Source organism: Oryx dammah, unplaced genomic scaffold, assembly GCF_014754425.2.
Source record: "Oryx dammah isolate SB20612 unplaced genomic scaffold, SCBI_Odam_1.1 HiC_scaffold_1, whole genome shotgun sequence".
In the NCBI taxonomy this organism is placed as follows: Eukaryota; Metazoa; Chordata; class Mammalia; order Artiodactyla; family Bovidae; genus Oryx; species Oryx dammah.
In genome coordinates, this window is record NW_024070185.1 from 40,897,101 (window position 1) to 40,909,389 (window position 12,289).

At 38.2% G+C, this 12,289-nt stretch overlaps 1 protein-coding gene across 1 annotated transcript in view; it reads left to right on the forward strand.

Annotated features, from left to right (window-relative positions):
- LOC120862727 (histone-arginine methyltransferase CARM1-like) overlaps positions 1-12,289 on the forward strand; it is a 265,923-nt gene that overhangs the window by 208,162 nt on the left and 45,472 nt on the right. The window contains 1 exon segment of the mRNA XM_040239169.1: positions 8,351-8,528. Coding sequence (XP_040095103.1) covers positions 8,351-8,528 — 178 coding nt within the window.

The following is a 12,289-nucleotide window of genomic DNA, read 5'->3' on the forward strand; positions in this document are numbered from 1 at the left end:
CTTGCTATTCTTTGGAATTCTGCATTCAGATGGATATCTTTCTTATATATAACTTCTTTATTACCAAATTCTTTGTTTAGTTCATATCTTAATTACATGAATTATTTATTTTTTCTTTTTGGTAAATCAGTTTTTGAGGACAGTCTTATGTGTGCTATCCTGAGTTTTCTCATGTTGAAAATATGAATAGTACCTCCTCTGGATTTAATCATTTTTATTATTATTATTATTGGATTTAATCTTATTTTGATCACAGATTTTTGTTTCTAAATTTTGCAGATATTGTTCCATTGTCTTTTTAAAATGAATATGAGTATAGAGCAGTCTGATGCCAGCCTGATTTTCTTTCAGTTTTAGGGTGATTTTTCTTTCTGCATGGGTACCCAAGGAATTTTTTTTTCTTCAAATTTAAAATCTTGAGCAGAATATATTTCCATGTTGCTATTACTGTATGACATTTTCCTATGAGCACTGTGTATTTTTTCTGTTAATGGATTCAGTTTTTTTATTTCAGGGGAATTTTAATATATCTTTGAGTGATTTTTCCATTCTTCAGAGACATTAATTACCTTTATGCTGCTTTAAGTCTGTCTTTCATATCTGTTATCTTCTGATTGCAGAAATCAGTTTGTTTTTTAAAATTTGCATTTTTTATGATTACCTCAAACTTTTCTATTAAAAGTACTTCCTATTATAAAATACTCTTGCATCCAGAAATAAAGGTGAGTGTAAAATATAAAAACCACATATATGGCCACAATGCAGTGTAACAGCTAGAATAATATAACTGTGTATTAAAATTCCTTTATGCTTCTCCTAAATTTCATGCCCTCTTTTCACTCCCAAAAGTTACCAGCATGTTAGGATAGAAGAGTTTTTAAGAATAATGTGTTTTGTCCTATGGAGAAGGCAGTGGCACCCCACTTCAGTAATCTTGCCTGGAAAATCCCGGGCAGAGGAGCCTGGTAGGTTGCAGTCCATGGGATTGCAAAGAGTTGGACTCGACTGAGTGACTTCACTTTCACTTTTCACTTTCATGCATTGGAGAAAGAAATGGCAACCTACTCCAGTGTTCTTGCCTGGAGAATCCTGGGATGGTGGAGCATGGGGGGCTGCCATCTGTGGGGTTGCACAGAGTAGGACATGACTCAAGCGACTTAGCAGCAGCAGCAGCAGTATATCCTAATCAATAGTTTACTTTTGGATACAGTTGACTTTTTAAAATATAAATTTATTTATTTTAATTGGAGGTTAATTACTTTACAATATTGTATTGGTTTTGCCATACATCAACATGAATCCGCCACAGGTATACACGTGTTCCCCATCCTGAACCCCCCTCCCTCCTCCCTCCCTGTACTATCCCTCTGGGTCATCCCAGTGCACCAGCCCCAAGCATCCAGTATCCTGCATCGAACCTGGACTGGCGATTCATTTCTTATATGATATTATACATGTTTCAACGCCATTCTCCCAAATCATTCCACCTTCTCCCTCTCCTACAGAGTCCAAAAGACTGATCTATACATCTGTGTCTCTTTTTGCTGTCTCACATACAGGGTTATTGTTACCATCTTTCTAAATTCCATATATATGTGTTAGTATACTGTATTGGTGTTTTTCCTTCTGACTTACTTCACTTTGTATAATAGGCTCCAGTTTCATCTGCCTCATTAGAACTGATTCAAATGTATTATTTTTAATGGCTGAGTAATACTCCATTGTGTATATGTACCACAGCTTTCTTATCCATTCATCTGCTGATGGACATCTAGGTTGTTTCCTAGTCCTGGCTATTATAAACAGTGCTGTGATGAACGTTGGGGTACATGTGTCTCTTTCAGTTCTGATTTCCTTGGTGTGTATGCCCAGCAGTGGGATTGCTGGGTTATATGGCAGTTCTATTTCCAGTTTTTTAAGGAATCTCTGCACTGTTCTCCATAGTGGCTGTACTAGTTTGCATTCCCACCAACAGTGTAAAAGGAAACATAGTGTATATTTTTCAGCAACCTGTTTTTTTTCCTCCTTAAAATTCTGCTTATGAAATTAATTTGTTAACATGAATACCTCTTGCTTTCTTTCTCACTGTTCAGTAGTATTCATAATATGAATATAACAGTATTTATTCATTCACATCCCTTTCAGTTAGTAAATCATGTTTATTTATTTTTTAAATTTATAATTACCAATATTATTATAAAGTTTTAGGATCGGTTAAATTGTACACATCTTCAAAAAATTCACTAGAGGGTGTATTTATGGGAGTGATATTTCTAAGTTATAGACATCTTCAGCTTTATCAAGTAATGCGAGATGGTTTTCCAAAATAGTTATGTATGATTTGAGTATAGCATATTCTCTTCCTGGATATTGGGTATGCATTCTCTAGAAAGGATAGTTCTACAGGATTTAGTTTTGGAAGAATGGGGTCCAAAGTGGCAGAGTAACATACAAGTAGCTGTTGATTACCAAAGAGCAAGCACGGCAGCAAGTCTGACTCAGAATAGAATGCATCTCACATCTGGAATTAGCTGCTTTTGTGTCGAGGAGGTATTACTGATTGAGTTTATGTTCTATCTTCAAATATCTCTATCAAGGAATTGTTTTCACCTTCAGTTCTGTTCAGTTGCTCAGTCGTGTCTGACTCTTTGTGACCCCATGGACTGCAGCACACCAGGCCTCCCTGTCCATCACCAGCACATGGTGTTTACTCACACTCATGTCCATTGAGTCGGTGATGCCATCCAACCATCTCCTCCTCTGTCATCCCCTTCTCATCCCGCCTTCAGTCTTTGCCAGCATCAGGGTCTTTTCCAATGAGTCAGTTCTTCACATCAGGTAGACAAAGTATTGGAATTTCAGCTTTAGCATCAGTCCTTCCAATGAATATTCAGGACTGATTTCCTTTGGGATTGACTGGTTGGATCTCCTTGCAGTCCAAGGGACTCTCAAGAATCTTCTCCAACACCACAGTTAAAAGCATCAATTCTTTGGTGCTCAGCTTTCTTTATAGTCCAACTCTCACATCCATACATGACTAGTGGAAAAACCGTAGCATTGACTAGATAGACATTTGTTGGCTAAGTAATGTCTCTGCTTTTTAATATGCTGTCTAGGTTGGTCATAACTTTTCTTCCACAGAGCAAGCATCTTTTAATTTCACGGCTGCAGACACCATCTGCAGTGATTTTTGAGCCCCCCAAAATAAAGTCTCTCACTGTTTCCATTGTTTCCCCAACTATTTATCATGAAGTGTTGGGACCAGATGCCATGATCTTAGTTTTCTGAATGTTGAGTTTCAAGCCAGCTCTTTCACTCTCCTCTTTCACCTTCATCAGAGGCTCTTTGGTTCTTCTTCAGTTTCTGCCATAAGGGTGGTGTCATCTGCATATCTGAGGTTATTGATATTTTTCCCAGCAATCTTGATTCCAGCTTGTGCTTCCTCCAGCCCAGTGTTTCTCATGATGTACTCTGCATATAATTTAAACAAGCAGGTTGACAATATACAGCCTTGATGTACCCCTTTCCCAATTTTGAACCAGTCTGTTGTACCATGTCCATTTCTAACTGTTGCTTCCTGACCTGCATACAGGTTTCTCAGGAAGCAGGTTAGGTGGTTTGGTATTCCCATCTCTTTAAGAATTTTCCACAGTTGGTTACAATCCACACAGTGAAAGGTTTTGGCATAGTCAATAAGGCAGAAGTAGATGTGTTTCTGGAACTCTCTTACTTTTTTGATTATCCAGTGGATGTTGGAAATTCGATCTCTGGTTCCTCTACCTTTTCTACATCCAGCTTGAACATCTGGAAGTTCATGGTTCACATACTGTTAAAGCTTGGCTTGGAGAATTTTGAGCATTACTTTACTAGCATGTGAGATAAGTGCAATTGTGTGGTAGTTTGAGCATTCTTTGGCATTGCCTTTCTTTGGGATGGGATTGAAAACTGATCTTTTCCAGCCCTGTGGCCACTGCTGAGTTTTCCAAATTTGCTGGCATATTGAGTGCAACACTTTCATAGCATCATCTTTTAGAATTTGAAATCGCTCCACTGGAATTCCATCAACTCCGCTAGCTTTGTTGGTAGCAATGCTTCCTGAGGCCCACTTGACTTCACATTCCGGGATGTCTGGCTCTAGGTGAGTGAACACACCATTGTGATTATCTGGGTTGTGAATATGTTTTGTATAGTTCTTCTATGCATTCTTGCCACCTCTTCTTAACATCTTCTGCTTCTGTTAGGTCCATACCATTTCTGTCCTTTATCAAGCCCATCTTTGCATGAAATTTTCCCTTGGTATCTCTAATTTTCTTGAAGAGATCTCTAGTCTTTCCCATTCTTTTGTTTCCCCATTCTGTTTGTTTGCACTGATCACTGAGGAAGGTTTTCTTATCTCTCCTTGCTATTCTTTGGAACTTTGCATTCAAATGGGTATATCTTTGCTTTTCTCCTTTGCAACCTAGGATTATCAAATAATTATTTTTTTTGTTTCTTAAGGATTGATCTGAGATAAACATTCAAGAAAAAAAATGTCAAATACTCAAATAAGTTTGGATATCTTTGATTTAGCCAAACCAGTTTTCAGCAGAATTTTTCGAATCTATTAATATGGTAATGAACTCTCTGAATTTGTAACAGGAAATATGCATTATAACAAAGTTCCAATAATATTTGATCATGAAACTCCTTGTGTTCATGGATTCCTGGAACAGACTTTGCAGAAATTTTGCTTTCTTCTAATCATGAGATTTTAGAACTAAGTGGAGCCTTAAAGTGACTCAATTTTAAACTCTAATTTTTCAAGAGGGAAACAAATGTAGAGAGTGTTTAAGTGACTTTCCCATGGGCATACAGCTCTTTGATGGTAATGGCAGGTCTAGAATCTGTATCTTCATATTCTTGATCTAATGTTCTTTGAATCTGGTCAAAAATAAATGAAGTCACTTGATGACCTAAATGTGAAGGAAATCCAAAATGTGCCGATATGCATATATGTATAGCTGATTCACTTTGCTGTACAGTAAAAACTAACACAGCATTGTAAAGCAACTATACTCCAATAAATTCTTTTTTAATTAAGGAAAAATAAGTCACAAGATGTAGTGGCCCGAAGGCAAGCCTTTTTATTCACTTACACATATGTGGTATGTCCTTTTTTACCTGTAGGAATAGTAAGACGCAGATTCTTTCCTGTGAACCTCAAATCGCCCTTCTGACAGCTCATAGCATCCTCTCTCTCAAACCTTCTTAGATATCTGATCTTCCTGAGGATTTAAGAGTCTCTGATTATTCTCTGTAAAATCTCCATGTAGAGTGAATATCACACTCTGTTGACCATCCTATCTTATTAGTCCCTCCAGCAAAATTTAGCCAGAAAAATTTCCCTTCCAACATCCTGGTCCAAATTGATGAGGCTTCCCTGGTGGCTCAGAGGTTGAAGCGTCTGCCTGTAATGCGGAAGACCTGAGTTCAATCCCTGGGTTGGGAAGATCCCCTGGAGAGGGAAATGGCAACCCAGTCCGGTATTCTTGCCTGGAAAATCCCATGGACACAGGAGCCTGGTGGGCTACAGTCCACGGGGTAGCAAACAGTCGGACACAACTGAGCAACTTCACTTCACACTTACACATTGCAGTTATGTAGACACCCTCACACCCTATAAGTGGAATTTAAACAGGGCTTGTAATTTAGAAATGGAATCACCTTTCCATTAGGCAAAGGGACAATGTGAACCTGAAACCCTTAAAAGTTCTGGACCCTTTAACTTTGAAACAGAGGTGTAAGAAGTATGTCCCCAGATTGAAGTGCATTATTATCTGTCAGTATACTGTTGTAGTAATGAAACATTTGATATAACTTGAATGTCCAGTAGCATAGAATTGGTTAGTGAATCAAAGTGTATTATGAAGTACCCTACAGCCAATAAAATTTATGTTATAGAGCAGTTCATGGAAATATATCAACAACAGAGCTTCTGGAAAAATATGCCAAGAAGAATGTTTTGGTGCCCTTTGCCTTCTTGGGAGATGGTCAGGGTCTCATGAATCCCCAGGTTAAATGTCTCAAAACTGCAGGCATCCTTCCCTGTTATCCCTACTATTCATAAAAATGTTACTTTTTATGTGTATGCCATGAGGTAGAAAATATTCAGAAAACTGGTCTAAAACATATTACATGTAAAAAGATTATGAGATATTACTAGAAAAGTATGTATTTTTATAAACAGAGATACACTCAAAATTGTGCTGGGAAATATACCCTGCCTATGTCCGGGTGATGGGAATACAGTGATTTTTATTCTCATGCTTTTACTCATCTACATTTCTCTTTTTTAGTGAATGCTTTTCTTTAATAGAAATAATATGACAATTGTAATTTAATACTTACATGACCCTTAATATGATTTATCTTGTTTTAGCCTCAAGCAGGCCTGTGTAGGCACTGCTATTATTATTTTCATTATATAACTGCTATTTTTAAATTTCAGATTTGAAGTTATTAGGAACAGGACAAGTTGATGCAGGCAGAAAGAAGAAGGTGGAAATGAGACATATCTGAAAAGTAGAAATAAGAGAAAATAGTAACTAATTGTCCACGGGAAACAAGTATGTGTGCCTCCAAGATATTGAGGATTATGTCATTGGTAACCAAAAAAAGAATCAAGAAAATATAAAATCATATGAAGATTTTAAAGGAATTTAGATAAATGGCTAGTTTTCAAGAAGGAGTTTTGAGATTGGCTCTTTAATTGTTGAGACTGAGGAGATAACGCAGCAGGTTGGTGGAAATGTCCAGGTAATGGCCAGTGCTCAGGTGAGAGAGAAAACCTGAAGCTGTGCACAGTCATCCACATGGAGCCATGCTTACAGGCATTCAGGAGAAGAGCTCTCCTGAGAAAAGAATGTACTCAGAAAATCAGGCCACCTAAAGCCTTACCCTTTAGGCCTTGTGTCCACAGACCCCCTACACTTGACAAGCGCGTGTAGAACAATAATAGAATGAAATTCCACAAGTCTTTGTGCGTGGGTAGGTATTGACAGTGGATGGCATGTTCAAATAGTTTTCATTGTTTTTCCTTAGATCAGAGACTACTTCATTTCTTTTAAAGAAAATGTAGGTAGAAAAGACTTCCAACAAGCTTGTGGTGTAATGTTACTGAGCAGCATCCTAGAAGATCGAGTTCAAAGTGAAAGGTATCCTAATCTTGGGAAGAAGTGATCAGAAGTTGAGAAAATGCAACTGAATCATGACAGATGCTTGGTATATTGCATTTTGGATGAGGAAAGGGTCAAGCTGCAAAAATACAAAGTGAATGGTCTCTGAATATGTATAAATACAAATGAGCAAAGACGTAAGAATCTCAGGAAAGCACAGCTTGAAAAGCAATATGCTGTATATATTTGTGATGGTGCATATAAGATGTTTATTAGGAAATATTTTTTCAGGCAGTAGAAAGACATAAATGTAATAATATAATCACCGTATTGTATTTGACATTTAGAAGAAATATGTTAGAAATATATAACCATATTCCTCTTCAAGGTCCTTCTTTTAAGAGAGTTCAAAATTATTAAATATAATACAGAGGACATCAAAGAAAAATGAATACATAACTGTAAAATGTGCTTTTAACAAAAAGCTAATGAGCATGGTATCATTTATCTTTGGAATCAAAAGATCAAAGGATGATTTAATAAGGATCAGGATTATTATGTTACACAAGATTGTTGTACAAAACTCTTAGGCATCCTTAATGCTAGTAGAACAATAGGAAATAGACTGAAACCATGAATAATTCCCCCAAAGTACATGTGCATATATATACACACATGGGCTCTCTCGTGGCTCAGATGATAAAGAATCCATCTGCAATGCGGGAGAACTGGGTTCATCTCTGGGTTGGGAAAATCCCCTAGAGAAAGGAACGGCTACCCTTTCCAGTATTCTGGCCTGGAGAATTCCAAGAACTGTATAGTCCATGGGGTTGCAGAGTCAGACACGACTGAGCAACTTTGACTTTCACACACATACACAGACCGCACATACAGTATGTATGTGTATATAAGGGTATGTTTGTATAGAGTCTAGAAGGATATATATAAAGCTATTAATAGTTATTATTTGTATGTGGCATTGATTATAGATGTTTTTATTTGTTCCATATCTGTATCTTCTAATTTATCTACAGTAAACATGAAGTGTTTGTACAGTAAGAAAAATATCTGTATAAATATTATAGAAGCAAATAAATCACTTCCCTCTCATCCATATCACCCAGCCAACCCCTAATCTATAAAACTTACTTTTCATAAGATTCTGTATAACAGTACTGGTACATTTTATGTTTCAGATGCTAGTGGAAAGTAACAGCCTTTCAGACAAGATCACTGTTTTGCCAGGGAAAATTGAAGAAATCTCACTTCCTGAGGCTGTAGATGTGATCATTTCAGAACCAATGGGATACATGCTGTTCAATGAAAGGATGCTGGAAAGTTACCTTCATTCCAAAAAGTGGCTGAAAACAAATGGTGAGCTGGCTAGCTCTTGGTTTTGAAAGTAGGCTAACTTTTCTGTAAGATTTGCCATCTTCCTTCCCCTATATTCAATCCTTTACAGAAAGGAGGAAAGAACATTTCTGTTAAACCAGGTATTTGACTTCCTCATCTTATTCTCCCATAATAATTGAGCTAGTCCCCAAAAGACTCTGATGGCCATGGTGTTAAGAATGGTGTAGAAGACCAGTTCCGAGTGATGTGTTCTTGTCCTGATGCAATCACTTTCTGTCTTAGCTAACTTGGCCTGATCTTTTGACTTTGGCTTCCTCATCTATATTATTAAAAGTAATCTCTAAAGCCCTTTCAAGTGTTGACCTTCTGTAGTGTGAGAAAGTCTCTGGTGTTCGTTTCTTCTTTCTAACATATTCTCTTCTGCTGTGTTTCTTTCCCTATGATTGCTACATGTAATTGAGATAATAAGATAAAGTTCAGTATTCTCTTTGTGCTGACTGAATATCTGTGTGTGCTAAGCAGACTTTGTATAAATTATTTTATGAAAACCTTACAAAGTTTGAGTAATGAAAGCTTTCAGTTTATTTGAAGGTTTACTGCAGAGATTCTTGATGATTTTATATTCTTTCCCAGGAGATGTTTGGTTATGTCTGAAGACATTTTGAGTTGTCATAACTGGCAAAGGAGGTACTACCAGCACCTATGGGGGAGGCCAGGGACTTGCTAAATATCTTTTGATGTACAGGATATCACCCCCACATATCAAAGAGTTATTCAGCCCAAAATGTCAATAGTGCCAAGAATGAGACCTGGCTTGGTAGGAGACAGTATTACAGTCCCCACTTAGAACACTGAAGCACCGTGAGTGAAAGCAGTTTGGCAAGGACAGAGCTCTAATAAGTCACAGAGCCTGGATTTGATGCTAGATCTGTCTGGCCCTGAGACCCACACTCACAACTCCTTGCACACACACTAACTTTCCACTCTTCACCAGAGAGGGGACGTATTCCAATAACATGTTTCTTCAAGTGAGAGTTAGAAAAATAACTGGCCAGTTTTAGCAGTTGTATCTCTAGTGAGAATGGCAGCTCCTTCCTTACCTGTTATACTGACCTGAAATTACCATCGTTATGGCTCGCTGCTAGTTCCCAATGAAGACAAAATAATGAATAAAATACAACACGTACTCACCAGATTACCTGGTATATATGCATATAAAAGGTTGACGTTTGTCTATAATTTCCTGCTAAGTCACTTCAGCCATGTCCGACTCTGTGCGACCCCATAGACAGCAGCCCACCAGGCTCCCCCGTCCCCGGGATTCTCCAGGCAAGAACACTGGAGTGGGTTGCCATTTCCTTCTCCAATGCATGAAAGTGAAAAGTGAAAGTGAAGTCACTCAGTCGGTCCGACTCTTGGCGACCTCATGGACTGCAGCCTACCAGGCTTCTCCATCCATGAGATTTTCTAGGCAAGAGTACTGGAGTGGGGTGCCTACAGGTTTCAAAATTTAGGGATTTACCAATAGGCATTTTTTAAAAAAACGCATGCAAAAATAAATGAGCTTAGGTAAAGTATACCTAATGTTAAGAACTTCGTTAGCATTTCCATTATAAAACAGCCAAGGAAGATCTCGGAAGCCTTGTGGTCTGTAATAAAATTGAACTATGGGACATGAAAGCAAAGGAACAAAGCTGTTTGGATTTCCTCCTCAGTGGAGGAGGAAAGAATTTTTATACTTTTTCTGGATTTTTCTCAAATGGTTAGGTGTCTTCGTATGATGAGATTTTAAACAAAGTTAATTCACATGTATCTGATGAGCTGCCCCCTAAGCTGAATATTTGGACTTAATATCTGGGCATCCTTTTCCCCCAGATATTAGGAACATATATGAAATTTTATATTGGGTGATGTATCTTTAACTAGACAAGTAGAAATGAATACTGATTTTATCAGCCTTCTACCCTGTGCATTCCTGGGGGAAAGGATGATTGATTTTTTTTCCAAATTATTTTTATTTTCCATCAAAATAAGACATGGTTTACAACATCACATAATAATAAAAAGACAGTGAAAAATAGTAACCCTCTGCCATGCCTCTTCCAATCCCAAAACTGCTCCCTTAAGGCTTTCTCCTTTTCAGCTCTCTTTTCTATTGCTTCTATTATTTAACTACACATTTCCATGTAAAATTATCATGTTGCTCTTCTTGTCACCCTCTGGTTGAGAAGTTAGCTCTCCTATATAGCAACTCCTTCTCTTGTTGAGGCACCCCCACCCCATCCTCTTGATGTATTTATACAGGTCTTCAGTCCCTTATCCAGACCTTTGATGGGGCCAGGTATATTTCAGAATTCAGAATCTGGAGGACTTTGGAAAGGCTATAGAATAACACAACATATGTTATACTTCACTCCTCCAGTGGGATCTGAGGCAACACTCCATAATGAAACATGTAATATTTCTGGAACAAAACACGAATATGGATACCAAGTCCATATTGGTATGGATTGTTGTTATTGTTCAGTCGCTAAGTTGTGTCCGACACATTGCAGCCTCATGAACTGCAGCACGCCAGGCTTCCCTGCCCTTCACTATCTCCTGGAGTTTGCTCAGACTCACGTCCATTGAGTCAATGATGCCATCTAACCATCTTTCTCTTGTCGCCCCCTTTTCCTCTTGCCTTCAGTCTTTCCCAGCATCAGGGTCTTTTCCGGTGAATCACCTCTTCACATCAGGTGGCCAAAGTATTGGAGCTTCAGCATCAGTCCTTCCAGTGAGTATTCAGAGTTGATTTCCTTTAGGATTGACTGGTTTGATCTCCTTATTGTCCTGGGGACTCTCGAGTCTTTTCTAGAACCACACTTTGAAAGCATTAATTCTTTGGTGCTTAGCCTTCTTTGGTGTCCAACTCTCACATCTGTACATGACTACTGGAAAACCATAGCTTTAAGTATATGGACCTTTGTTGGCAAAGTGATGTCTCTGCTTTTTAATGTGCTGTTTAGATTTGTCATAGCTTTTCTTCTAAGGAGCAAGCGTCTTTTAATTTCATGGCTGCAGTCACCGTCCATAATGATTTTTGAGCCCAAGAGAATAAAATCTGTCACTGTTTCCATTGTTGTCCCCATCTATTTTCCATGCAGTGATGGGACTGGATGCCATGATCTTAGTTTTTTCTGTGTTGAGTTTTAAGCCAGCTTTTTCATTCCACTCTTTCACCTTCATCAAGAGGCTCTTTAGTTCCTCTTTGCTTTCTGCCATTAAAGTGGTATCAACTGTATATCTGAGGTTGTTGATATTTCTCCTGACAATCTTGATTCCAGCTTGTGATTCATCCAGCCCGACGTGTCCCATGAAGTACTCTGCTTAAAAGTTAAATAAACACAGTGACAATATACAGCCTTGACATATTCCTTTCCCAATTTTGAACCAGTCCAGTATTCTTGCCTGGAGAATCCCAGGGACGGGTGCCTGGTGGGCTGCCATCTATGGGGTTGCAGAGAGTCAGACACTACTGGCGTGACTTAGCAGCAGCAGCATTGTTGCCTGTCCCATTCTTGCGGTTGCTTCTTGTCCTGCATGCAGGCTTCTCAGGAGGGAAAAGTAAAGACTATAAACTCAAGTCAATTCAGGTCAGGTCTTGCCATCATATAATGTTGCAAACCTAACAAAAATATAAGGCAGTATAGACCTAGATTATTACTTGGTTTAAATCAATAATCAGTGTTTACATCATTATGACAATGTAAATACTGTTCAGTGCTGAGTCAGGTGACACA